Source organism: Grammomys surdaster, unplaced genomic scaffold (assembly GCF_004785775.1).
Source record: "Grammomys surdaster isolate TR1022 unplaced genomic scaffold, NIH_TR_1.0 129, whole genome shotgun sequence".
NCBI lineage: Eukaryota > Metazoa > Chordata > Mammalia > Rodentia > Muridae > Grammomys > Grammomys surdaster.
The window spans coordinates 2,968,620-2,995,271 of record NW_021604587.1 but is presented as its reverse complement, the minus strand read 5'-3'; the positions used below and the strand labels follow the sequence as shown (position 1 = coordinate 2,995,271).

The 26,652-nt window shown below is 42.4% G+C and overlaps 1 protein-coding gene across 1 annotated transcript in view; it reads left to right on the top strand.

The window, feature by feature from the left end:
- Nucleotides 1–26,652, top strand: part of Cfap61 (cilia and flagella associated protein 61) — a 273,504-nt gene that overhangs the window by 71,882 nt on the left and 174,970 nt on the right. Inside the window, exons 11-15 of the mRNA XM_028756974.1 lie at nucleotides 916–1,091; nucleotides 1,562–1,601; nucleotides 4,527–4,666; nucleotides 22,739–22,865; nucleotides 24,688–24,765. Coding sequence (XP_028612807.1) covers nucleotides 916–1,091; nucleotides 1,562–1,601; nucleotides 4,527–4,666; nucleotides 22,739–22,865; nucleotides 24,688–24,765 — 561 coding nt within the window. The remainder of the gene's footprint in view (nucleotides 1–915; nucleotides 1,092–1,561; nucleotides 1,602–4,526; nucleotides 4,667–22,738; nucleotides 22,866–24,687; nucleotides 24,766–26,652) is intronic.

The following is a 26,652-nucleotide window of genomic DNA, read 5'->3' as shown; positions in this document are numbered from 1 at the left end:
AACAAGGGAAATAAAAATAGAGTACACACGTGAGCATGGAGCTGTATTACTCTAGTCACTGTAGCCCAGTACATTCTGGCATAGATAATAACGTCATAATGATATCTGTGTTCTGTAATCTACAATATAGCATAGCAATGTCAATACTGATATAACTAGAAATGTGATTAAATCATATGGGGATAGAATGCAGGGAGGGAAAGGTGGAAGAGCATTAAATCTATCCATCCCTTTAATGTTCAAGAAGGAAAAAATTACATTAATGAATTAAGAAATACTATAAACATATTTTTCAGAAATAGACATGAATACCCCAAGAAACAGAAAGGTTTTAGAGTGACACCTGATGGAGGGGGCAGATGGGGGACAGGGACAGCTAGTTTTCTTTATGAAGTTTTACCACTAATACTTTGCCTGTATGCGTATGTTGTTTTGATTAATAAAAATTCCAGAAGGAACTCAGAGTAAATCATGTTCCCCTGGATTAAAATATCTGTAGGTAACCCTCAAATCAGAGTGGATGGTACCCAGTGTTAACATCCCTGGTAGATGAGGTCAAGTGGACTTTTCTGCATTCTATCTCATTTGAAGAACCACCTGAGTGTTCCAAAGGTTCGGAAATTCTAGTACCACAAAAATCCTAGTGAAACCAGCTTTCAAGAGGGAACTTGCTGATCCTGTTAATATGTATAATACAACATTACCATGCTAATCTTTACCTAATTTGTTTTCTGGCCTTTGTGTGAGACTCTCGATTCTCATTAAGAGGGTCTTCAAATGGACCTTCCCAGAATGGTTTGTTTCAGCTGAGACAGCCAACCACAGTCACTGGGACAGACCATGTAGAAACAGTGGAGTCACTAGCCCACTGGAGCTCACTATTTTTCATGGGCTGCCCCTCTCTCTTTCCTCTAGGACATGGAAAAGAACCTAAGCTTACTTTCCTTAGTGGATGAAGACGACATGCCGAGTAGTCTGAGCTCCTCCCTCCTGTTCTCTGTGGAGTCCTCCCACTTCCGTCCCCTCTACCTGGGAGAATCTGCTGCATTTTGTATTCAGCTCTTTTGTATTGATGAGAGATATGAGGCAAGGCAAGTTCTGATCTCCAATGTCTGTCTGTTGTGCTAAGAAGTTCTTGGCAATGCCTTTTCTGAGAATGTGATCTTCAAACCAGCCCCATATCACATTCTTCTAGGTACCTTTAAACAGAACAGGCTCCTGGACCCCATCTAGAGATTCTAGTCCATAAAATTTGGGTAAGACCTACAAAAAGGAGTAAAAATATCTGGCTAGTTCTATCCTGTATCACAATTGAAGATCTGGAAAATTCCTACTGTGTAGTCATATGCTGTTTCTATTCTATACAGTGTGCCTTTACTGCTTTTGAGTGCAAGTAACAGAAAATTCTTTAATCAAGGCTGACACACTGATGATAAGTCCAGTGGTAGGACTCATGTTAGACAGTACTAGATCTCAGACTTGGATAGTTAAACTGAGGAGGAATTTTCTCTTTACCTCTTTACTTTCAGCTCAGTAACATTATTCACTGTCTTGTTTACAGGTCACTGGATTTTATGAGTTTTGTTTTCAGTCTTTTTCCTGTGAGTACATGCTGAATTTTGAGTAATGTATTTGGTTTTGTAGTTAAGTTATAGAAAATGGAACATTTATCATACAGACATTCTAAATGCTGTGATTGTTGAGGCTTAACCAGTTGTTCACCTGTTCTGAGATCACATGGCGTGTCATGAACTCTTGAAAAGAGAAACTATGTCATTTTCAGTAATGTGTCTGCTGTGGGACTGTTTCTTTTAGAGACACCATTTCAATGTTTTATTGTACAATTAGGAGTCCTTAGTACTTCAGATCATTGAATTACTTTGTGGTTTACATTGGCTCAAACTATCCTGGCATCAACACCTTGCTTTGTGGCAGGTGGGGAGCCTGTGGTTGATTTCCAGGTTGGCATTCCTTCCCTCCTCATTCCTGAGGCCTAACGAGGTGGCTGGTGTGTAGAAGTTCAGGCTATGTTTGAGATCAAAATGTAAACATACCCCTCTGTCTGAGAGATTCTGAGCCTCCCTGTTGTCCCGTTGTTGTCTGGGGATGGGGATCCTAGCCAACCAATGATCATTAAAAGGAAAGAAAGTGGAGAAGGAAGACAGTCAGGGGAAGCAGAAAGTCATCAGCAGGACCTGATGCTCAGCTGGAACAGTTACACTTCAGTGTACTTCTTCAGCGTGCAAACCGAGCAGAATATCTGTTGGTTTATGTGTTCTTTCTATTTGTTATTTTGAGAGGCAAAATACACACACACACACACACACACACACACACACACACACACACAGAGTTTAATCATGTGATCTTAGATTTCACTTTCTTGTGTTTTCAAAACTAAAACAAAGCCTTAGAATGGGGCAATATATTCTCCACTGTGGTTTCTTTAAATTGATTTTTAAGGCATTTTTCAAAGCTCATAAAGCAATGTGGATGAATCCAAACAAAGAATTTTCAAAGCTGGTTCAAAGCTGCCTTAAAGACATTCACTGAGCTCCAGTCCTCTTTTAACATCCACATTATAAAAGTAAGACTGGATTTTAATGGGCAGAGGACCTGTTTACATTTTGATTCTATTTGACTTGGGGATAGAAGGATACAGGAACAAAATACCTTCATTACTTCACCCTTAATCCCTCAAATCCAAGCTGAAGCAACTCATTATCGTTAGTACCCCCTTCCCTAAGGAAGCCCACCGAGACTTGGCACCCAGTCCTTATTTTCAGCTTGAGCAGCTCAGCATTGTGATTCTAAAGTTTCCCTGAAAGAAGCTGTGTTATTTTGCTAGAAAGAAGGAAGATAAGGTCAAATAATGATTCAGTCCTTGGGGCTGCAAAATGTCCTGAGGGCTTTGGATTAGCACAAGTAATACCTTCACAGGGTTCAAGAGGAGGCAAAGTCCCAAAGGGACAAATTAGCTCTGGGAAGAGCAGGCTGCTTCTGCGGGGACCTGGGACAGGATCAAGTGGCTGTGAGGGACACAGACAGCCTTGAGCTGTAGTCTTCAGACACTGGAGTGAATGTTCCAGTAGCCGCGTGAACAAAAGAGTAAAAAGAAGAAATGTAACCCCCCTGTTAATAACACATCTCGCCCAGGCCAGTGTCTCGTAGGCTCCCATTGCAGCGTGCAATCAATGTCAAAATTGCTAATGAGCTGTTTTATATGCTTTCATCTAGAGCTAAGCCTTGGAGTGCAGGGCTTTTAGATTGTAGTGTACCTCTGTGTAAGAACTGAATTCTCACCAACAGTGCTTAAATCTGCTTAGGTCTCATGAAATTTGCAGTTGGATAAGGAAGTCCATATATTCAGGTTGAAGTGGACAGATTCACATGACCCAAGCACACACACAAAACTTTCCCAATAAATCAAATTTGGTGCCAGTTTTTAAACTTTAAATTAAATTAAGTGGCATTAAATTAAGATTTAGTTTCTCAGTCACACCAGCCACACTGCAAATGCTCATTGGTCACATGTGACCACAGGCTGCCACCTGGGACAGCAAGCCTACAAGGGCAAATGGCATGCGTCAGGACTTGCTGATCATCTTATGTCTTCTGGGGTCCACACTCATCTCTAGGTTATTCCTTAGAATGGATGATGTCATGACAAAGGATTCATGTGTGACCACAGGGCTTTAGAGCCAGAATGACCTGGAATACCACCCAGACTTCACAGAAAAGAGGCTGAGGCGTCTATGAGTCTCATTTCTTAAGTTAAAGACACTTGTTATGATACTATGCTGCCCTGTTTACTCATTGATAAAACTGAACTCCCAAATGTGAACAGCTTTAGTTTAAAAATCTAGGTCTGGTAGCATGGGCCTAAAAACCCAGAAACCCAGAAGGCTGAAACAAGAGGATTGCAAGTTCAAGACCTGCATGGACTACAGAAAAAATTTTAAGGCCAGTCTAGGTAACTTAGTGAACCCTTTCTCAAAGAAAAAAGCCTGGTGTGACAGCTCAGCAAGAGATCTTGCCATATGTAAAGCTCCAGGTACAGACTCCTGAGCACCAAAGTTAAACAAATCAGTGAGAACAACTGCTAGGAGTCAAATGTGGTAGCACATACCTTTAAACCTATAATCTCAGAACTGAGAAGGCTGAGGCAGGAAGATTTGAGTCATTAGTTAGAGGCCAGGTTTGGCTGCATAATGAAGTCCTGTCTTAAAAAAGCAGCAGCAATAAAAACCTACTTCTGTAAGAGTGTCTATGAATGGGCCACTCTACATGGCAGTCACTTGTTTCACTCAGTCAGCTTTATTGATGTCTTCCACATCTTCTCCTAGTTGCTTGGCTCCATAAGTTTTACTAGTGATTCTCCAAATGTAGAAAAGCACAATTTGAATATTTTCTCCTATGTGCTTCACTTCTATTTTTCACAGTGTTTTATAGCATAGATTTGCTTAAAGATAAAGCACTTCTTATGCTCTCCAAATGTCCATTGATCTTTTAAAAAATCCTTTTAGGATAAGAACTTCTGCTTGATATCCGTGCCCCATCTCACGCCCGAGTTTGTCCTCATCCAGAACTTTGTGAAGGTTGTCCCATTCAACAATTGCACCCTGGACCATGATCTCTATGTGTTCCATCGGGCTGGCTTGCTCAGGTAAGTGAACTCCTGAGTTATCTCACTTCCTGGGGAAATGATAATGTCCTGCTCTGGTTTGAATTAAAAATGTCCCCCATGGGCTCAGGTATTGGAACTCTTGGTCCCCAATAGGTGGTGCTATTTTGAGAAGGTTTTGGAAGGCAGAAAACTTGTTGGAAGAAGTACGTCACTGCAGGTTTGAGAATTTATAGCCCCGCCCTACATTTGTCTCTGTGTGTGCTCGAAGACGTTAGCTCACATTTTCCATGCCTCATTTACCATTGCCGACTCTCCCCTCTGGAACCATAAGCCGAAATAAACTTTTTTCCCATAGTTCATTTTTGATCATAGTATTTTTATCATAGCAACCAAAAGTAATAATATGTGTCTATTCATCCCAGATAGGATACCAACAACAGGCTGAAGAAATGATCTACAAAATCTAGCTTGGTGACAATGAGCCACATGGGTTATTTACAGGAACATGGGTTAAGAGTTACTTACAGCCGGGCAGTGGTGGTGCGTGCCTTTAATCCCAGCACTTGGGAGGCAGAGGCAGGTGGATTTCTGAGTTCGAGGCCAGCCTGGTCTACAGAGTGAGTTCCAGGACAGCCAGAACTACACAGAGAAACCCTGTCTCGAAAAACCAAAAAAAAAAAAAAAAAAGGAGTTACTTATAGAGACATGGGTGACTCAAAGACAGTTGCATCTTTGAAGAGCCCAAACCAGTGTGAGTGAAGACTCCCCAAAGCTCTATTCCTAGAGCTCCTGACCAGCCTGCAGCCAGCTCTTCCAAAAGATTCTCTTCTCTCCCAGCTATTGTTCATTGCTTGTATAACCTTGGGAAGGAGCCTTGGGGATCTTTTCCCTTTCTGATTCTTACCAGCTTTGTGAGCCTGGTACATTTCCATAGCTGGGTTTGATGAACTTCCTTCATCCCTCAGGGGGAATAACAACACTCAACTCCTTCCCCAGGTGCTTACATTCTTTCTTTGCCATCTTTGAAAATGTTCCCCAAGTCTTAGAAAGGGTGATATAAATGTTTAACTGCTTTCTTCCATTTACAGTTGAGCAGTGGACTGTACTTTAGTATCAGCCACCTATTCTCAGCTGCTAAAAGTCATGGCAATAACTGTCATCCACTGAAGGACAGAAGTCTCTGTTCAAGAGAGTACAGTGTTCTATGGGTGTAAGGAGAAATGACAGGTACATCACATCCATTTAACAAAACAGCCATTGCTTTCCCACGGGGGCCTGTGGTTTCCACAGCTATGGGATTTTCCCTGCCTTCCAGCATCTCCAACATTAGTCACATCCTGTAAAGTTGGCCTTAAGTCCACATCAGAAAGCAGTTATTTGTCCCCATAATAGATGTGCCACTGTTGCACTAACAGTCATGTCTTGTCTGGCACTTCTTGGCTAGTATAGCATGTAGGCTCCACCGGCTGAGTAGGACTGTTGGTGACAGTTCTCCCCCATCAGCCTGGGCAGCACCTGTATTAGCTTTGGTTCACTAGAGGGACAGAGCTGATAGAAAGGGGATTTATTAGAGTGGCTCACAGGCTATGGTCTAGCTAGACCAACAATGGCTGTCTACCAACAGGAAGTCTAAGAATCCAGTAGTTGTTCAGTGCACAAGACTGCATGTCTCAGTTGGTCTTTAGTATATGTCTATGCTAGAATCCCAAAGAAGTGAGCTCCAGTATAGGAATGAATTTGTCAGCAAGAGTGAGGGCAAACAGGCAGAGAGGGGGGAGGGAGGGAGGGAGGGAGGGAGAGAGAGAGAGAGAGAGAGAGAGAGAGAGAGAGCATTCTTCTTCCATGTTCTATATGTAGGCTGCCAGCAGAAGAAGGTGTATCTTCCCACCTCAGAAAATTGGGATAAAAACTGTGTCTTCCCATTTCAAATGATTTAATTAAGAAAAATAACCCTCATGGAAGTACCCAGCTGCTTGAGTTTAGTTAATTCCAGACATAATCAAATGGACACTCAGGAATAGCTATCATAAGCCCCCTCCTTCTCAACTTGATGCATAGTCATAGCTCCTTATGTCATGCTTAATTCCCAAATGAAAACAACAACCATGCCATTTTTACACCCAACATGATTGTCCCTCATATAACTGTATATACAAATGTATTATAACTTTTTAGAATAGCTGACAATGTCCTTCAAGGGACATTGTTTTGGTATTTCAAAACCTAACTATAATAACCACTGATGTTCTCTTAATTGGTGTTATATTGATTGATAAAGATAGCAAGGAAAGAAAACACAAATATCTGTGCAAGCATATTCTTAACAACATAAGGCAGAAACATTCATGTCACTTATAATCCTCATTTCTGCAACTGGTCACATGAACTTACATGCTGTTTATAATGACTTTCATCTAGTAGTCATCCTGTATTTCCTCCACCCTCAGTAACTCTTGGCTCTTTTCTTGGAGGAATGACCCATACCTACATTTCCTAAATGTTTCTGCTCTTTTTCATCCTGCCTGGATTAGCCATTTGTGGTTTCCCATTGACGTTAATTACAGGGCATGGTAGCACCAAGAGATGCCCTAAAGTATCTCCTGCACTCCAGACATAATCTTTACCTCTACTGTGGAGCAGCAACCCAATTTCCCCTTGGTAATTTGGATCAATCAGCCCTCCTAATGTTGTTATTCCTTTTGTAGCCTTTTGGCATAAGGATATCAGAAGCCCAAAGTATCCAGGAGAATGTCTGAGGTTCCAGCTCAGTAGAGTAAACATTCCACTTCTGTTGTGACTTCTGGCAGGAACACTCCCTACTCTCAATCCAGAACTCCCAGGCCAGTAGAACTTAAGCAAAAACTTTCCTATTGGGTCCCTAGGAGTGATAGTGGAACTGTTCACCTTTCCATTCCTTTATTCCAGGCTATGGGAGAAACCATATACTGGACACTGATTCAAAGCATATACCACCTTCTGGAGAGCCCTTCCCCAGTCCTCCAGGATGCTACCACCTCATTGGCACTATAACTGTGTCTTCAAAAGGCCCTTCCAGGGCCGGAGAGATGGCTCAGTGGTTAAGGGCACTGACTGCTCTTCCAAAGGTCCTGAGTTCAATTCCCAGCAATCACATGGTGGCTCATAACTGTCTGTAATGGGATCTGATGTCCTCTTCTGGTGTGTCTGAAGACAAGTACAGTGTACTCAGATACAAATAAATAAATAAATCTTCAAAGGCCATTCCATCTTTCTATCAGGCCAGTTGATTTAGGATGGTAGGAAATATGGTGAGACCAGTGGACCACGATCGTGAGCTCACTGTTGTACTTCTCTGGCTGTGAAATGAGTTCCATGGTCAGAGTCTGTACTGTGTGGAATACCACGATGACACATATGATGGCAATCTCTAAGTCTATTTCAAGACACTTTCCCTTCACAGGAGTCCCAGGAAGGGATTATAAAGCTACAGCTGTCCACTTCTGGTTGATGCCTGCAAAACGTGCAGAACCATTAGTAAACTAGGCCCTAGTTTTCTCTTCCTCAGTCAGCCAATCATAGGTAATAGGTGCATGCTTGGCAGTAGACAGCATTGTAACAGAATAGGAACCATAGGTGCTGAGCAGCTTTTTCATGCAACTGGATTGTGCCTTCAGAACCTGCTCAACCTTGATCACATGTCTATCACTTCCATTTGATAATAGACTGCTGCTTTATGGCCTGGTATGTCAAACAAAACTCAGCTTATGATGGGCAGCTCAGGCCACATGGTAACTTGGTGGCCCATTGTCAAATGTTTAATTTCCACTAAGACCCAATAGCAGCCAAATCTGTCTCTCAAAGGGAGAATAGTTGTCTGCAGATAATGGTAGTGCTTTGCTCCAAAATCCCAAAGGTCTCTTCTGTGATTCATGTATAGGGGCCTGCCTAAGGGTCTGAACAGAATCTGTATGTGCCCTTGACTCCTCAAATGTCATCAGGTATGCTGGATATATGATCCAAGTGACAGAGCAGCCTGGACCTATTGAAGAAACTTCTGTACCAGTCCCCACACAAAGCTAGGTGCTGAGTCACTTGCTGTATGGGCTTGAATAACATACCCATGTGAGGAATATGCTGTCTCTAGGCTTTGAACAGGCTCCTGTCTTAGTCAGGGTTTCTATTGCTGTGGCAGAAACACTATGACCAAAAAGCAAGTTGGAGAGGAAAGGGTTTATTTAGTTTACAGTTCCACATTGCTATTCATCACCAAAGGAAGTTAAGACAGGACCTTAAAGTAGGGCAGGAACCTTAAGGCAGGAGTTAATGCAGAGGCCATTGAAGACTGGCTTGTTTCACATGGCTTCTTCAGCCTGCTTTCTTATAGAACCCAGGACCACCAGTCCAGGGGTGGCACCACTCACAGTGGGGTGGGTCCTCCCCCACTGATCCCCTATTGATCATTGAGAACCTTATATTCATCCTTATAGCTGAATCTCATGGAGGCATTTCCTCAACTGAGGCTCCTTCCTCTCTTATGACTCTAACTTGTGTCAAGTTGACACACAAAACCAGCCAGTACAGCCCTTAAACATGTTTCTTTCTTGGTGATGGGAGGAGGGCCCAGCTGCAATAACTTATCCTTCACCTTAGGGAGAATATCTCTGTATGACCCATACCACTGGACTTCTAAGAATTTCACTGAAGTAGAAGGCCCCTGGATTTTGGATGGATTTGTTTCCTCTCCTCTGATGCACATATGTGCTACTATACTACTAGTGGATCCAACGTGGTTGCTATCTCCTGCTCACTTGGTCCAATCAGCATAATGTTATCAATATAATGAACAAATGTGATATTTTTCTAAGAGACAGATGATCAAGATCTCTTCTAACTAAGTTATGACACAGGGCTAGAGAGTTAATATATCCTTGAAGTGAAACTGTAAAGACATACTGCTGGCCTTGCCAACTGAAAGCAGATTGCTTCTGGTGGTCCTTACAGACAGGTACCAAGGAAAGAACGTTTGCTAGATCAGTAGCTGCATACCATGTACCAGGAGATGTGTTGATCTGCTCAAGCAAGGACCGCATATCTGGTACAGCAGATGCAACTAGAATCACTACTTGATTGAGTTTTCAACAGTCAATTGTCAGTCTCTATAATCCATTTGTCTTCTGCATTTGCCAGATAGGAGAGTTAAAGGGAACTAGCATCCTGCGTCTTTCAAGTCCTTGATGGTGGTGGCTCTAATTTCTTCAGTTCCTCCAGGCATGCAATACTGTTTTTGATGTACAATTTTCCTTCACAGAAGCAATTCTAAAGGGTTCCATTTGGTTTTTCCAACCATAATAGCCCTTACTCCACAGATCAGGGAACTAATGTGAGAATTCTGCCAATTTCTAAATATATCTATCCCAATTATACATTCTGCAACTGGGTAAATAACCATAGGTGAGTTTGGGGACCCAGTTGACCTACTGTAAGTCGGACTTCAGCCAAAACTCCCATTAGTCACCTGACCCCCCCCCAATAAGCTTCTCCTTTAATGGGAGAGCCACAGTGTTCTTGAGGTCCCCCAGAATTATAGAAAATTCATAACAAGCATCTGATAGACTCTGGAAAGTCTGATTGTTTTCTTTCCTCCAATGTACAGTTAATGCTATAGGCTTCTCTTAGGAAGGACTGGAAAAAGCCCAACTATAAAAGTTATAGGCATTTTATCAAAGTCCATCCTCTGGGGAACTTGATCATACCTTCATTTAAGGGGTTCTGTGTCTGCAAACTGGCTCAAGTCTGAAAATTGGTTCATGTGTCAAAGACCTCTTTTGCCATGATACAATGTAGCTTTTCTTTTGCTTGTTTGAGAATTTTTTAGCTTTTACAGATCAAACAAAAATGCCCCTAGCTTCTTATCTATTTCATGCCTGGAAACACCATGATTGGACTAGTCAGTACCGTACAGGTCATGCCATTGTAAAAATTACTTTTCCTGTGTTGCCTGCCCAGGTCAAGGCATTTATGGCCATTGTTTTGTTCATGCCTGCCCATTACAATAAGTATAAGACCTTGGCGAGTCAGTGCTGCCACCTGGCCCCTGATACTTTCAACTTATTGTATTAATTCATTCAGCGAAGAAGCAGCATCTATGACCTTAAGGTCTAGCACAGGGATGACAAAGCTCCTCAAATGTACTGGTTCTCTCTTACCTATTACATCTTTGAGGATTGGTGAAGGGCAGGACTAGGTTTTACAGTGCATACCCACCCCAGCATTACAATTTTCCTGAGTCCTAAAACCCCTTGGAACTGGGTTGTTGATCTGATCTGGCTGCAGGGGAGGCTAGGAGGCATAACACTAGTCAGCTAGGTATGCTCCCAGTAAAAACACAGTTGATCTCACCCACCGTTGAAGGGAAGAGGAGGAGGAAAAGGGACACCACAAGTGCTTCTCAACAGTGTTTATCTTACATGTGTGTAGAAGTTCTAGAATAAGGCACATGATTCTACGTAGACAGAACTGGAGGGGACAATTAAGATAACTACTTTTTTCATTAATAAACTTTATATTTAGAATAGTTTTAGGTTTACTGCAAAATTGAGGAGACATTCAAAGGCTCCACATACCTCCCTTCTGGCCCAATAGCATCAGAATGCTATATTTGTTAAAGTTGACCAACAAAATGATACCTTGTTATCAACTGAAGTCCATCATTTATACTAGGGTTCCAGCTTGTCAACTCAATGGACTTAATATCAGCTAGAAGACACCCCTGGGCATGTCTGTGAGGGCATTTCCAGAGATATTTAACTCGGGGTGACCCACGTTGAATGAAGGAATACTGTCCTTTGGTCTGGGGTCCTGAACGGAGTAAAAGCATGAAAGCCAGTGAGTACCACATTCATCTTTTTCCTGAGTGTGGACACCATGTGACCAATTGCATTAGGCTCCCTCCTATTGCTGTGTCCCTTTCCATGGAGGACTGTGTCTTTTCAAATGACAAGCTGAAATAAATCTTTCCTGCCTTAAGTTGTTTTTCCCAAGTATTTTGTCAGAGCAATGAGGAAAGTAACTAGCATAATGTATATTCAATGGATTTGGGGAAGTCTGTAATGGTGCGTTATAATGTCACTTGGAATAGTTTCACAGCTCTAAACCTCTGTGCCCTGCCTGTCGTCCCTTCCCTTCCCTTACTGTTGGCACTCTCTGATCTCTTCACTCACTATAATTTTTACCTTTTCTAGACAAGTAGTTAGAATCCTACAATACGCCACCTTGTCAATTTGGCTTCTCTTTACTTGATCATAATACAATAAACCTCCATGTCACCTCATGACTTGGTGACTCATTTATCTTGGCACAGAATAAGATCCCATCATCTAGACACACTACAGTTTATTTGTCTGTTCAGCTACTAAGGAACATCTTGGCTATTTCAAAGTTTAGATCATCGTGAACAAAGATGCTCCCACATCCACATGGAAGGTTTTGTGTAGACGTAAGTTTCCTACCTCTTTGACTAAGAGAGAGTAGAGTTGCTAGTCGCTATAATTACAATGTAATTTACTTTTGTACAAAACTCTCAGAAAGTGGCCTTTTGCAGCAACACCATCAACTGCTTTATGCCCCTGTCAGTCTCTACTGTTCTCCATGGTTTGGATCTGGACATTGTAGCAGCTCTCTCGTGACACTCCATTGGTGCTATGAGTGCTCAGTTCCTTAGTGATGGACGCCACTGAATTGTTTTATGCTAATGTGTTTCAAATGCTTACCCTTCACTCAGATGACCTCTCTGGTGAGGTTTTTATTCAGCCCTTTTCTTCCTTCTTTTTACACATGTTGCTTAGTTCAGTTTGATTTAAAACAAATCAGACACCTGTTGTGTCTGTAATAGAAAATGTTAATTTGGTTATGCAACTGTCAGTTAAAGTTTAAAGTTTACACTAACTGGAAGAACATTTTCACTTAGAAATAAAATAAAGGCCAATTTGGGAAGAGCTTCTTCTGCCTTTGATTGACTCCATAAGCAGGAGATCTAGAGACAGGCGAGAGTCCAAGGTTTGTGTTTTGAAGACCTTTGTTTTTTCCTTTCTTCTGCAGTGGCCTCTCCTATGCCTGCTCCATTGGGAACTGGCTCTTATCACATTCCCATGACTATTACATTCTGGGCTGACATCCATGTAGCACCACAGCCGGATGGTACTTGTTAATTGTGTGCCTTCTTTCCCGGAAGCTCCACAGTGGAGCTCCTCATTCAACTAATGGAATATGCAACATTGACTGTGCGCATGTGCCAGTTCATGTGCTGGGGAAACATAAGTGACCCAAACGGACAGAAGTCCCAGCCCTCATGGGGGTTTGCATTCTAGCTAGATGAGGAAGATGTGAATACAGGAAAGAGATGAACTAGATGGAAGGTACATGAGAGGCACTGGGAAGGGTACAGCAGGTGAAGAGCTGAGTAGGAGGGAACTTCCACCTCCACAAGGTGCATGGGATAGGTGGCCTTGAGCAAAGCATGATGGAAGAACGGAGGGGGTCGCATGGGCATGGCAAGGGCACTCGTCCCTGACAGGTTCTTTTTTTATACCATGGTTTTAAAATATATAACATCCTTCTAGTTTCTGCTTCACTTCTCTTGACATTGGGATGGATCGCTCCTGCTTTTATGTTGGGTTACTTTAAATTTCATGACCTCATGTTCTGGTCCCCTACCTAATTTCCTTCTTCTTCCCTTGGGAAATTATATTTGTGCCTGTCATCTGCCCTCTGGCCATGCTGGTGAGCACGGAGACAGATAACTCATCTGATTGTTAGTGAGGGCTACCTCTTCTGTCAACAGATCCCACACCCCATGCTCCTTCTCCCTCTCCCTCTCTCCTCCTCTCTCTCTCATGGTAACTACTGGGGTCTTTACATGAGAACATTTCACTTGCATATGCATCACTAAGATGTTCCCAAAGGTAGCGCTGGGCTTTATGTCACTTAACAGATTGCTTTCCCACGTTCCCTGACTTGCCCATTCTTAACTTGCCTGCTGGTCTTTCTTCTTGTTCAGTCATTAATGGAAGGCACATTTAGTTGAACTGGTAGCTCCTTCCCTCTTGCCACCCTTCCAAGCTTCACTTTTCTGAAATTTGACATTTTTCCTTTGTAGAAAGACATGTCAGAGTTACTCATCCAACTAATATTTATTGTGCTAGAAATATTTAACTTCTTGGCTAGGTCACACAGCCCGTATCAACATTACTCAGGATGGGCTTCAGTAGTCAGCCTCTGAGTGATCTTGCCTTTAATATATTTGTTTGATTTGCTTTTCTGTGAGTGGTTCATGCAAGCTTTGTTACCTTTTTTTTTTTCTCTATGATGTCACCATTTTACTCATTTTGGGCTTATGTTATCATGGCCAGTCTGTGGTGAGATCCAATCAGGTTTATGTTATCACAGCCAGTCTGTGGTGAGATCAAATCTGTCCTTTGTTCCTTAGGCTCTCAGTGGGCCTCTTTGAATACAATGCAATGGAAACTTTGTTCCTCGAGGCCACTGTTTTGTCTGGGGCAAGGTTGCCTTCTTGCTTGTGTTTGGTTCACAGTAGGCTTGATGGGTAGATTGTGTGAGGACTACGCTCACCACATGTTCTTCTTTCTAGCTTTGTGTCCCTTGACTGGCATCAAAATTGTCTAGTTTCATACGAGACATTAGCTGGAAAGACACGCAAACCTGTGGTTTCTAAAAGCACTGGTTTTACAGTGACAAGTGGCAAGTCTTTCCTCTTACTTTTCACATGTCATTTGTTATTTTATTATGTGTGCAACCAGATGGAATGCCTCAAATTCTGACCTTGAAGGCCAGACTCAGTGGGCGATTTGTTGTTGTTTTCCTGTTGTTTGTTTGTTTGTTTTGTTTTGTTTTTTTAGGAGATGAATAAAACATCTTGTGGTTAAGCAAATTACCAAGACTGAAAAATTTTAAGGTCCCAAGAGGGACCAGTGGGCAATGGCTTCATCCTTTCTTCATGGGCCCTGAGAGTTCACACATTGGGACATTCAAGTGTAAGGGAGAGAAATGGTGGAAAGGGCAGGATTTCTCAACAGAACATGCTCCACCCCACCCCTGCCCCACCCCCACCCCTACTCCCACCCCCAGCACTGTGCATCGATAAGGAAAGGGACAGCTAATCTCCCACTTTGGTTTAGGGTGCCTTAAGAATTGTGCTTGAGCCCTTAAGATTAGCTGGATCATTATGGTCACCAAGTGTACAGTTGCTTCTAGGAAAGCCATGCATGGCAGAAACAGAACAGAACCGAACCACTGGAGTGTTCTTTGACTTATACCCAGCAAGACTGAAAGAATAGGCCTTCAGTAATGATTGTAACAAGAGAAGGTTGGAAGCTTCTAGGAGCATGTGGGGTAGGGGAAGAGGAAGGTAGTGGTATTCAGAAACATTCACTGAGCCACTACCATCTGCAGCCCTGCCATGCCTCAAGGCAGTGTACAGATATCAAAGCAGATTTTGTGTTTTTAAATATTTATCAATAGATTCAGAGTTTGTTTTATACAATCTTAGTTTTTTTTTTTTTACAGACAATGAATATTGTTACTCTTTATGATTATCTAAGGATATGGCAAGAAATAAAGATAGCTGCTTGGTAACTGGAGAGCACATCCTATCTCCATTTGGAGAACGTATATGACACATCATATATATCGTGATTGTGCGTATTTATATAAACAAAGCATCCTCCCTCTCCCTTTACTTCCTTTTTACCTCCCCCCCCCCCAAGCATTTTAAGAGTTGTTTCAAAGTAACCTGATTTTCCTTGGGGCTTTCCATAGCTGAAACATAAAGAACACCATATTTCATGGTTCATGCACTATAAACTTTTAAGGGACTTTTGGTTTATTTCTCAAATTGTGGTTCTGGAATCAATACAGGGTCAGTCCAATGGGGGCAGAAGTCATGGGTTAACTTTTCCCCCCAGTGGGGTCCCAGCACTAGGACACCCTGGGGACACTCTACATGTTTCAGAACCGTTTGTGACTAGGGTGAATGAATGAACCATTCTTAGTAATGTCAGTTTTACAACTGAGTTTTAGGTAAATACATTTTAATTGAGGGGTTAGTCACTTTTCATGTTTTCTTTTCTTTCTTTTTATATTCTTTAATCTTTTTTTTTTTTAACAGTCCAGTCATTATTCCCCTCCTGGTCTGCCCTCTCACTGTTCCTCATTCCATACCTCCTCCCCCAGCTCCAAGAGGATGTCCCCACCTCACCCCCATCCTACCAGACCCAAGTCTCTCAAGGGTTAGATGCGTCTTCTCTCACTGGGGCCAGTCCAGGCAGTCTTCTGCTGTGTATGTGTTGGGGGCCTCATATCAGCTGGTGTATGCTGCCTGGTTGGTGGCTCAATGTCTGAGAGATCCCAGGGATCCAGGTTAGTTGAGACTGCTGGTCTTCCTATGGGTCACCCTCCACCTCAGCTTCTTCCAGCTTTTCCCTAATTCAACCACAGGGGTCTCCAGCTTCTGTCCATTGGTTGGGTATAAATATCTGCATCTGAGTCTTTTAGATGCTTGTTGGGCCTCTCAGAAGGCAGTCATGCTAGGCTCCTGTCTATGATCACACCATAGCATCAGTAACAGTGTCAGGCCTTGGGGCCTCCGCTTGAGCTGGATCCTAATTTATGCCTGTCACTGTCCTTTCCCTCAGTCTCTTCTCCATTTTTGTCCCTGCAGATCCTTCTAAATGTTCCTGTCAGTTTTTGTACAGAAGCAATGAGGACATGTACCCATGCCATGTTTGTCTTTCCCTACTGCAGGCCATAGGTCCTCTCATCCCATTCCAGTTAAAGCCAAAACAAATAGGCTACCTGCTGTTGCTAGAACCAGAGGCAGAAGCAACGTGGAGTTCCCTGTGCACTAAATCCATCTCTGCTTACTGTTTTGCTCTGAGATAGGTTCTCACTATTAGCTGATGTTGGCCTGGAACTCTTGAGCTTAATTTCAGCCTTCTGAATAAAGGTGTGTATTAGTACTATGTACCCTTCTCCCCACTTCCTCCCCTTAATCTTCTCCCCCTTCTCCCCCTTTTTCCTTTCTTCCTCCTTCTCCCCTTCCTCCTCCTCCTCTTCCTCTTCCTCCTCCTCTTCCTCTCCCTCTTCCTCCTCCTTCTCTTCCTCCTTTTCCTCCTCCTCCTATTTTTTCTAAGTTAAAAACTTGTGTAAAACAGCTTTCAGAGACTGGGGAGACAGCAGTCAATAAAGTGCTGCTCAGGTAAGTGGGAAAACCTGCCTTAAATCCCCAAAACCCAAGTAAACTGAGCCCAGCACCAGGGAGGCAGAGAGAGTTGTATCCTGAGGCTTAGTAAAGTCAACCAGATTAGCATAATCAGTGAGCTCCACTCAGTGAGAGACTCAGCCAGGCTGGAAGGAGGTCAGTGGCATTCCTGAGGATAACACCCAAGAGTACTGTTTGGTTTCAGCATACACACACACACACACACACACACACACACACACACACAACAGAGAGAGAGAGAGAGAGAACACTCAGAGACATATATAGGCATATGGAACAGCTCCATTCATGAAACATACACTGTGAGTATATTTGTAATTTTAATTTTTCTAAAAGTCACATTAATGTAAAAATTTAAACTGGGTAAAACTAAATCTTGTTTGTACTAGCCCATCAAAATTCAGCTGGCAGTTACAGCCGTATTTCAAGTCTTGTGTTGGGCAGGGTAGCGGTAAGTGGCAGATTCTATTGCCCATTCCTCCTCCTGTTGAAATTCTAGGAACATAGGAAAATTCCCAAATGTTCCTTTGTGCCAAATATAAATAACAAGACACATGAGCTTTATGATATAATCCTAAATTGCTGTGTCACCTGGTCAGATTTCTGTGAACGAAGGAGACAAATGATGCTTGTGTTTTGTGACACTTGGGGAAACAGTCCCAAGTCCCACTGAGCACTTATTCAGTATCACTGTAGGCTAGGAGAAACCCTGGCTTCAAAACAGACCATGCTGTGATCTGAGCTATAAGCTGGAGAAGGTATTTGTGCTGGCCAGTTTTATGTCAACTTGACACAAGATAGAGTCATCAGAGAGAGGGGAGTTTCAATTGAGAACCACCTCTGTAAGATCAGGCTGCTGGCAAGCCTGTATTGAGCCCCGTCCATGGTAGGTAGTACCACCCCTTCACTGGTGGTCCTGGGGGTCTATAAGAAAGAAGGCTGCATAAGCCATAAAGAGCAAGGCAGGAAGGAGCACCCTTCCATGACTACTGTGTAAGCTCCTATCTCCAAGTTCTTGCTCTGCTTGAGTTCTTGTCCTGACTTCTATCAATGATGAACAGTGATGTGGAAGCCAAAGGCAAGTAAAACCTCCCTTCCCTGAGTTGCTTTTGGTCATAGTGTTTCATCATAGCAATAGAAACCCTAACTAAGACAGCATTCATATTCATTTACCTTCCCAGCTCCCACTACACACTTTATAACTCAACTGTAGCACTAATCATAAATGTCACACGCATAGAAAGCTTAGGCAGTTTTCACACAGGCTATGTAATTCATTCCCTTGAGAGTGTCTGTCTGTTGGGAGCTGCTCTAGCCAGGGGGCCGCAGCAAAGGTAGGAACTTTGTCTTTGAACTTTTATTCTAACAGACAGGGAGGAATGGTACACCAAACAAACAGAAAGGAGGAAGTGCATGGAGAAAAATAGGACGAGGGTCTGAGTCAGGCGGTATAGCTTATTCAGTGAAGTTTGTGTGCACAGTTGGTACCCAGGTAGGTTGGGAGAGTCCCTGGGTTTCAGAGTTGAGGGTGTCAGGTGAGAGATGATGAGGGCACACAGTGACTGAGTTTGGGGACTAACATGGGACCTGAAAGGTTAACACAGGGAAAGAAAGACACCACAATGTGGAGATAGGTTGGAGATGAAAGATCCAGAGAGATTGTGAAAAAAGAAGGCACAGGAGGGGAGACATTGGTCACGGAGTCTTTGTGAAAGCCATTGTGCCTTTGCTTGTCACTCAGTGCAGTGGGAGAGATAATCGAAGTTCTTACTGAAGGTCTGTAGATAGAGTGTAGGTGGAAAAATCACATCCTGATTTTCACAAAGCTGTACTTGAAGTTGAGCATCTCCTTCCTTCGTGAAAGTAGGCAGCAGACCGACCACACTAGTATCAGCAGCCCCTGCCACTGCCTCCCCATTTCTTCAAAGCTGCAGACTTCAGATATCTGCGGTTGCTGTGGATGGCCTATGCACAGCAATACACAAAACTATGGCGATCAGCAGACCACTGCTGAATCACATCTGTTTAACCTCACTCATTGTGTTTCTCTGCCTCTTGTTTTATACATGTATAAACAGTATTCTGAGACGGGCTGTGGGCATGAAAGGCTGAGGACTGCCCCTTACTGGGATTGGTGTTGAAGAGTTACGTGCACATGGAGATGTGTGAGGCTGATGTTGTAACCTCACGGCTGTGGAGTAGCTGTGGAGTAATGGTACCTGGGGTGAGCAATGGAGATTGCAGGGTGTGATTAGATTAAGGTATATTTTGAAGGCACAGCCCATCTGATGTTTGGAGGAGATGAAAGAGGTGTGAGAACAAGAGGAAGCTGGTGGTTTGTGCCTGAACTGCTGGAGTGTGAAGCTGCCACCCAATCAGATGGGAAAGGGGTTAGTGATGCCAAGTGTTTCACGGTGGGGCAGCAGCATCCTTCAGACTAAGTTTGTCCAAATGTTGCACACTTATCACATTGATTTCTATTCGTTTTCACTTAATAGACCCGAAACTGCATGCGTAGATGCCTGGTGACTTGACAGTGTTCTTTATGATGAGATCTCATTTTATCAAATAGAGCTTCTTTTCTCTCACAATGACTTCAGCCTTAAACTCTGATAACTAACCGTATCAGTTTGTCTGACTATTAGCTGCCATTGCCATTCCTGTCTTCTCCCTTTCAACTTTCTCTGTTTTATGCATATATGCACATAGGCCACATAATATATATAATAATTGCTTATTGGGATATAACATAACATAATATTTCCATTTAATTGTATAATTTAGTGGTTATTACCATATATATGTATATAAATAAAATGATGTACATTCGTCAAATCATTTCTCATCACCCCTAAGCCTACCCATGCCCATTGAATAGTCATCTCTGATTATCTTGTCCCCCAGCTGAACAATTTCCTTTCTATCTCTATAAACTTGCCTATTCTGGATGTTTCATAGGAACATAATGACATAATTTTGGTGTTTTCACATAGCTTTCCATCACATGTAACATGCCTTGTCACTTTATTTCCTTTTGTGGTTGAATAGTATTCCGTTGTGTGCATATGCCACATTTAGGGTGTTTTCTCCTTTAGGAGTGTTGTAGCTAAGGTGCTATGGACATTTTGTAGGACTTCTTACACTCTTAATTTCTTTTATTTCCCTGATACATTTGGTCTTTGTTTTTTAATATTTACATCTCGATCAGAACTAGATTTTGGTGCAATCTGTCCATAACAGAGCCAAGTTCTCATCTTTGTCTTAAAGATTACTTAAGCCAGGCAGTGGTGGCGCACGCCTTTAATCCCAGCACTTGGGAGGCACAGACAGGCGGATTTCTCAGTTTGAGGCCAGCCTGGTCTACAGAGTGAGTTCCAGGAGAGCCAGGGCTATACAGAGAAACCCTGTCTTGAAAAACCATACACAAACACACACGAAAGATTCTCTTTGTTTAAAAAAAAAAGAAAGAAAAGAAAAAAAAAGGAAAAGAAAGATTACTTAAAGTTTTTATTGAGGTGATATTAATTGATAAGGCTTTTAACAAGTTAAATATATATATATATATATATATCTTTGTAAATAAACAATTTTGTTTATAATGTGTAACCATAGCCAGGCAGTGGTGGCACACGCCTTTAATCCCAGCACTTGGGAGGCAGAGGCAGGCAGATTTCTGAGTTCGAGGCCAGCCTGGTCTACAGAATGAGTTCCAGGATAGCCAGGGCTATACAGAGAAACCCTGTCTTGAAAATAAAACAAAAAAGAAAAGCTATAATGTGTAACCATGCATTACAATTTAAATATAGATATTAACCAATCAGGAGTAGAATCATTTGTTATTAAGAGGAATAACATTATTCTATTTAGTAACAAAACTAATGAATAAATGGTGAGTAGAGAGAATGTGGTGTCAGGCCAGCTATAGAACACAGGGGACCCATTACAAAATGGAAACATGGAACTCTGGCTTGCTGTGGAGAATCTAGTTTCCCCTTTCTGTGGGATGACTGCTCCAACCCTTAGCACACTCATCCTGAAAGGTCTTGAAGCCTCTATCTCAGGATGTACTGAGAACCTGTGGGCAGCGTGGGTAAAGCTCACGAACTCACCAGCCGTGTGCATCCTGGCTCTATTTACCGAGGGTGGGAACAGTTACCCCATTGCTATGACCAGAGATGTCACAAATCATACACCAATCCTCAGCTTTCTCCATGCCTGTGCCTCATACGTCACTTCAGGTAGGAGATATGGTTTTAATCCCATCCTTGCTGCACTCTTCACACGATTCTCCAACCAGTCTCCAAGGTAGAATCCAGTTGTCACTATTTACAGAAGAAGGCACCAGTGAGGATGGGATGGTGAGGTAGGAAACAGGTAGAAGAAGACTAATGAACACACAGAAGGAAGTGGGAATCAAGTATAAGACATGGCTCTGAACCCCCAGACATGCCTTTTATCTCACTAAACTTTGCTTAAAGACACAAAATTACGGACACAAAAATACAGATGCAACTTTTTTAAAAATAAAGATTTATTTATTTTATTTATCTGAGTACACTGTCACTGTCTTCAGATATACCAGAAGAGGGCATCAGATTCCATGGCAGATGGTTGTGAGCCACCATGTGGTTGCTAGGAATTGAACTCAGGAGCTCTGGAAGAGCAGTCAGTGCTCTTAACCGCTGAGCCATCTCTCCAGCCGCAGATGAGACTTTTAAGAGTTCTAAAATGGCAACCTGAAAGAATTAAATGGTGAGGCCTTTTACAACATGCAGCTCTGGGGAACATGCATTGCTCTATAGGGAACATGCACATGAGGCCAACCCTAGTGATTATCATTTCTGAATTATAAAACATTTTTAAAATTTTGGGAGAGATTGTAAGAACCAGTGGACCAGAAAGCCTGCTGTGAGATCATGTCTCTAGAAATGACAAATGAGCTACATACCTGGACCGCAACCATATGGCTACTGAAACAAGGCCTGAACAGTGACAACACTGATGGCCAGGCCACTGTGGAAGGGGGAGATCTCAGGGAGTCCCACCTCTAGACAAAGAACTTCAGGTGACTAACGATGGCTGAGAAGAGGGGATTAGCCTCTCCCAGGGATGATCTCCCTAACTGGTTATCCAATTTCAAGTGGTCACCCCTGAAATGATACACATAGAAACAACACTGAAGGGACTCGGCATGCTGTATGCATATGTCAGTGTATTCATACGTGTATGTAATAATAACAAAGACGAGGTCATTTCTTTGAGCAATATGTACATGTACAGAGGTACATAGAATGGGTGGGAGGGGGAAAGGAAATGGGGGAATGATATGATCACATTTTAAAGTTTAAAAATGTGGGAGAGGGATTTTAGCTCTCTGTATGAAATGGGAAACAAAGTATGCTGAGCATTTAAAATTATATGCATTAAATTGTATGTATTTAGATTGTATATACTTTTTTTTTTTTTTGGTTTTTCGAGACAGGGTTTCTCTGTATAGCCCTGGCTGTCCTGGAACTCACTCTGTAGACCAGGCTGGCCTCGAACTCAGAAATCCGCCTGCCTCTGCTTCCCAAGTGCTGGGATTAAAGGGGTGTGCCACCACCGCCCGGTGATTGTATACACTTATATGTAACTTTGTGTTATAGTTGGTTCATTCTATCAGTGATTGTTACCATATTCTTTGTACTTTTTTGTATATTTTCTAGGTTCTTTAGAATGGATTGAGTTATCTTTATAACCTTAATGTTACGTAGATATACATTGCCAGATCTTATCTTATACAAGTGGGATATTAATTTAGTACTGTAACCAAGAAACCTATTTCTGCTCTTGTCCAGGTCCATTCAGATAAGATTAGCCAAGTTTCTGGATACTCCTGGTGTTGAAAAGCTTGTCAGCACCCTCCTGCTGAGTACAAAGATACTGGATGATTTAGCCCAGTACAACGAGGCTGCCAGAGACCCTGTAAGTACTGCTAGCCCCTGCTGTGGCTTCGTTTTCCTGATCGCAAGGAACCGTCATGATACACAAAGATTCAGCCTTGGAGCTTCATTGAGCATCCTTGGAGAGTCTGTGGGGGTGAAGGGGATGGGGAACGGCAGAGGTAAGGTGAGAAATCGGCAGATCTGACTATCATCATGGAAAGAGAGTTTAGGAGTCCATGGTATCTGATGCCCACCCCAGTAGCAATGAGTTCCAGACTTAGGTTAATGGAGCTCCATTTTAATTATGTTAGGTGGTGAACCTAGCCAGGACCTTCTGTTGAGCTGGCTTGAGGTTCCAAGGACTAGATAAAAGGATGGTCCTCTGTGGTCAGCGACTGGTCTTCTCTGGTATAATAACCTAAATATGAGCTGTGGAAAACAACAGGTCAGTGTCAGTCCACATGCTAACACAGGCTGGTGTCAGTCCACATCCTAACACAGGCTGGTGTCAGTCCACGTGCTAACACAGAGGCTGGTGTCAGTCCACGTGCTAACACTGAGGCCTTAAGGACATTACCAGTTGACTTGGTGAGATGTGCGGTTAGCCAAGAAGTTGGAGAAATGGTAACTTCTCTAATATGCTTTATTTTGAAACATATTTTTTTTGTCAAACTATGACCAAGAAACATTTTAGTAAGTTTTAAAATTCATGGTAACTTGCTACTATATAAGTAGGATTTACCATTTGAAAGAGACCGGCCCCAGCTGGTCACTGGTCTTCTCACACCTCCATTCAGAAACTCTATAAGGTTAATATATCTTTGCTCCCAAAATCAGAAATAGTTATACCTACTTTTGAGCTTTATCTAGGAGAGTCACACCAGTTTTCTCTCCTGGTATGGAGTTCCTTTTCTCAGCAACATGTTTGTGAGATTTGTCTGTATTATGACAAAATTGTTTCACCCCATGAGTATATCAACTATTTCTTTATTCTGTTATTGAGGTCATTTGGAAAAATAAGCAATAGTGGGTTTTATTTTGTTTTTTTGTTTTTTGTTTTTTTTTGTTTTTTTGTTTTTGTTTTTGTTTTTTTGAGACAGGGTTTCTCTGTATAGTCCTGGCTGTCCTGGAACTCACTCTGTAGACCAGGCTGGCCTCGAACTCAAAAATCCACCTGCCTCTGCCTTCCAAGTGCTGGGATTAAATGTGTGTGCCACCACTGCCCGGCGCAATAGTGGTTTTTTAAAAATAAAGTAAAACAAATCTTTTCAAGTTAATATTAAGTCACCAGGGAGACACCAGACACCTAACATGATGACACCAGGAAGGTATATTATTGAAAGAGCTATAAAATTAAAATAATCTTCTTCCATCACACCCATTATGCTTTGGCCTTTCTTGGTCTCTTATGGTAGCCTCTTCCCCTCTGGCCCCTCAGTATGATCTCAGGTTCTCCCTTGCAAGGTCGGTCTAATGAATTTGAAGGGAGTGTTCTCCAAGACAAAAATTTTAGTGAGGGGCCTGGAGACCTGTTGCTCTTCCAGAGGACTGGGCTCAGTTCCCAGCATTCACATGGTGGGTCCCAACCATCTGTAGCTCCAGTTCCAGAACACCCAGTATCCTCTTCCGACCTCCACAGGTCCCAGGCATGCACATGGCACACAAACATAGAGTCAAAACATCCACACAAATAAAATGAGTTACACAAATCTAAGAATATTAAACATTTGAATGAGTGTTGATTCTGTTACTGTGGTTACTGCAGCCATGGCTTGTGAGTTCACAGCACTAGCAACTGATTTCAGAGACTTTGGCAGTGATGCTTTCCAGAGTCTTAATGAAAGCCACTCTTACCTTTGCAGGATGGAACAGCATTGCAGGTGTTTGTAGCAGAAGTTGCAAATCAAATCGTTGGCATTGCAGTGATCAGAAAAGAAATGGTAAGTTCTGAAGCGGCCATTAACTTGCTTGGCTGTCACTTTTTATGTCATGAATCAGCCAGCATGTAGTGCCTCTATGAAGCGTTATTGCTATTATTTAACATGAATGAATCTCCCGGAAATACATGTCACCAACATGTCTTCCCCTTGGCACCCTTTCAACTAACATTCTCTCTCATTCTCATTCTCATTCTCATTCTCTCTCTCTCTCTCTCTCTCTCTCTCTCTCTCTCTCTGTGTCTTTTTAAGTTAAAAATGTTTGGAATTTCTGGGTGTAGTGACACATACCTATAATCCCAGCATTTGGGAGGCAGAAGCAGGTGGACATCTGAGTTCAAGGCCAACCTTGTGTACACAGTGATTTCAGGTTAGCCAGAGCTACATAGTGATACCCTGTCATCAAAAAACAAACAGAGCCGGGCGGTGGTGGCGCACGCCTTTAGTCCCAGCACTTGGGAGGCAGAGGGAGGTGGATTTCTGAGTTCAAGGCCAGCCTGGTCTACAGAGTGAGTTCCAGGACAGCCAGGACTACGCAGAGAAACCCTGTCTTGAAAAAACAAACAAACAAACAAACAAACAAACAAAAAACAAACAGAATAACACATACACACATTTAGAATACTGCAAATATGAAAAGATTCTCATTCTTAAAAACCTAAAACTCTATGACCATCAGATGATAAAAACGGTAATAATAATAATAATAACCAGTCCACTGCTGTCTCCAAAGGAGTACTGCTACAGTTAGTCATTCATCCTTATCAGCATCCTTCTTCACACTCAGTTTTGTGTGTGTGTGTGTGTGTGTGTGTGTGTATTGTCAAGTGTGTGTGCCACTTTATATTTTTCCCAATACAGTTATTCCAAGTCAATTATTACTTAATAGTCCAGTATTTTGCTGCTGACCTAAAATACTGCTTTTATATTTGTTAGTTTCATATATTCCTCTGTCTCTTTTAAGTTCGATTCCATGCTATTGGCTTATTTACTGATACCCATTTGTTATCACACGTTCTTAAAATAACTTTTTAAATTACTGGTTTTTATTTCATATGTGTAGGTGCTTTGCCTGCATGTAGGTCTGTGTACCACGTATATGTCTGGTGCCCTCTGAGGTCAGAAGAGGGTCTCAGATCCCTGGGACTGGAGTTACAGCAGTTATGAACCACCATGTGGCTGTGGGCTGTTGAGCCCAGGTCTTCTGGAAGAGCAGCCAGTGCTCTTAACCACGGAATCATCACTCCAGCCCCCACCACATGTTTGATATCTGGCAATAGAGGCTTCTTTCATTCATATTCTTTGATTTTGTTTGTTTACTTGACATAGGGTCTCATATAGCTCATGTAGAGCAGGCTAGCCTTGTATTTGCTATCTTGGTATGTAATCAAATGTGATCCTCCAGCCTCCAGCTCCTAAGAGCTGGGATCACAGGTCTACCACCATGATCAGCGTTCATTCGCCTCATTTTTCCAAATTGTCTTGGACATGTCTCCCTTTGGGTAAGCTTTCTAATACTTACCGTGAACTATCTATGCCTGCGTGGACTTTATAACATTTATTTTCCTCTCTAGCTTTTTATGTTGTTTAAGTCCAGATTCTTTGGCAATTCTTTTTTCATACATGCTCTTGGGTCAGTGGTACCATTAGGAGACAGACAATCTAAGTGTGTTTCCTGGAGATCCATTCTTGGAAGCTCTTCCCAGTATGACTGTATTAAGTGGTGGGAAGTTGATGGGTCATTGGGGTACTGCCTGTGAAAGAGATTATAAGCAGTTCTTGGGGATCCCAGTGAGTTACAGAAAAGCGAGTTGTTATAGAAGAGTGAGATAGCCCCTTCTTTCCTTTTCCCATCTCATCATACAACTCTTTCTCTCTCTCTCTCTCTCT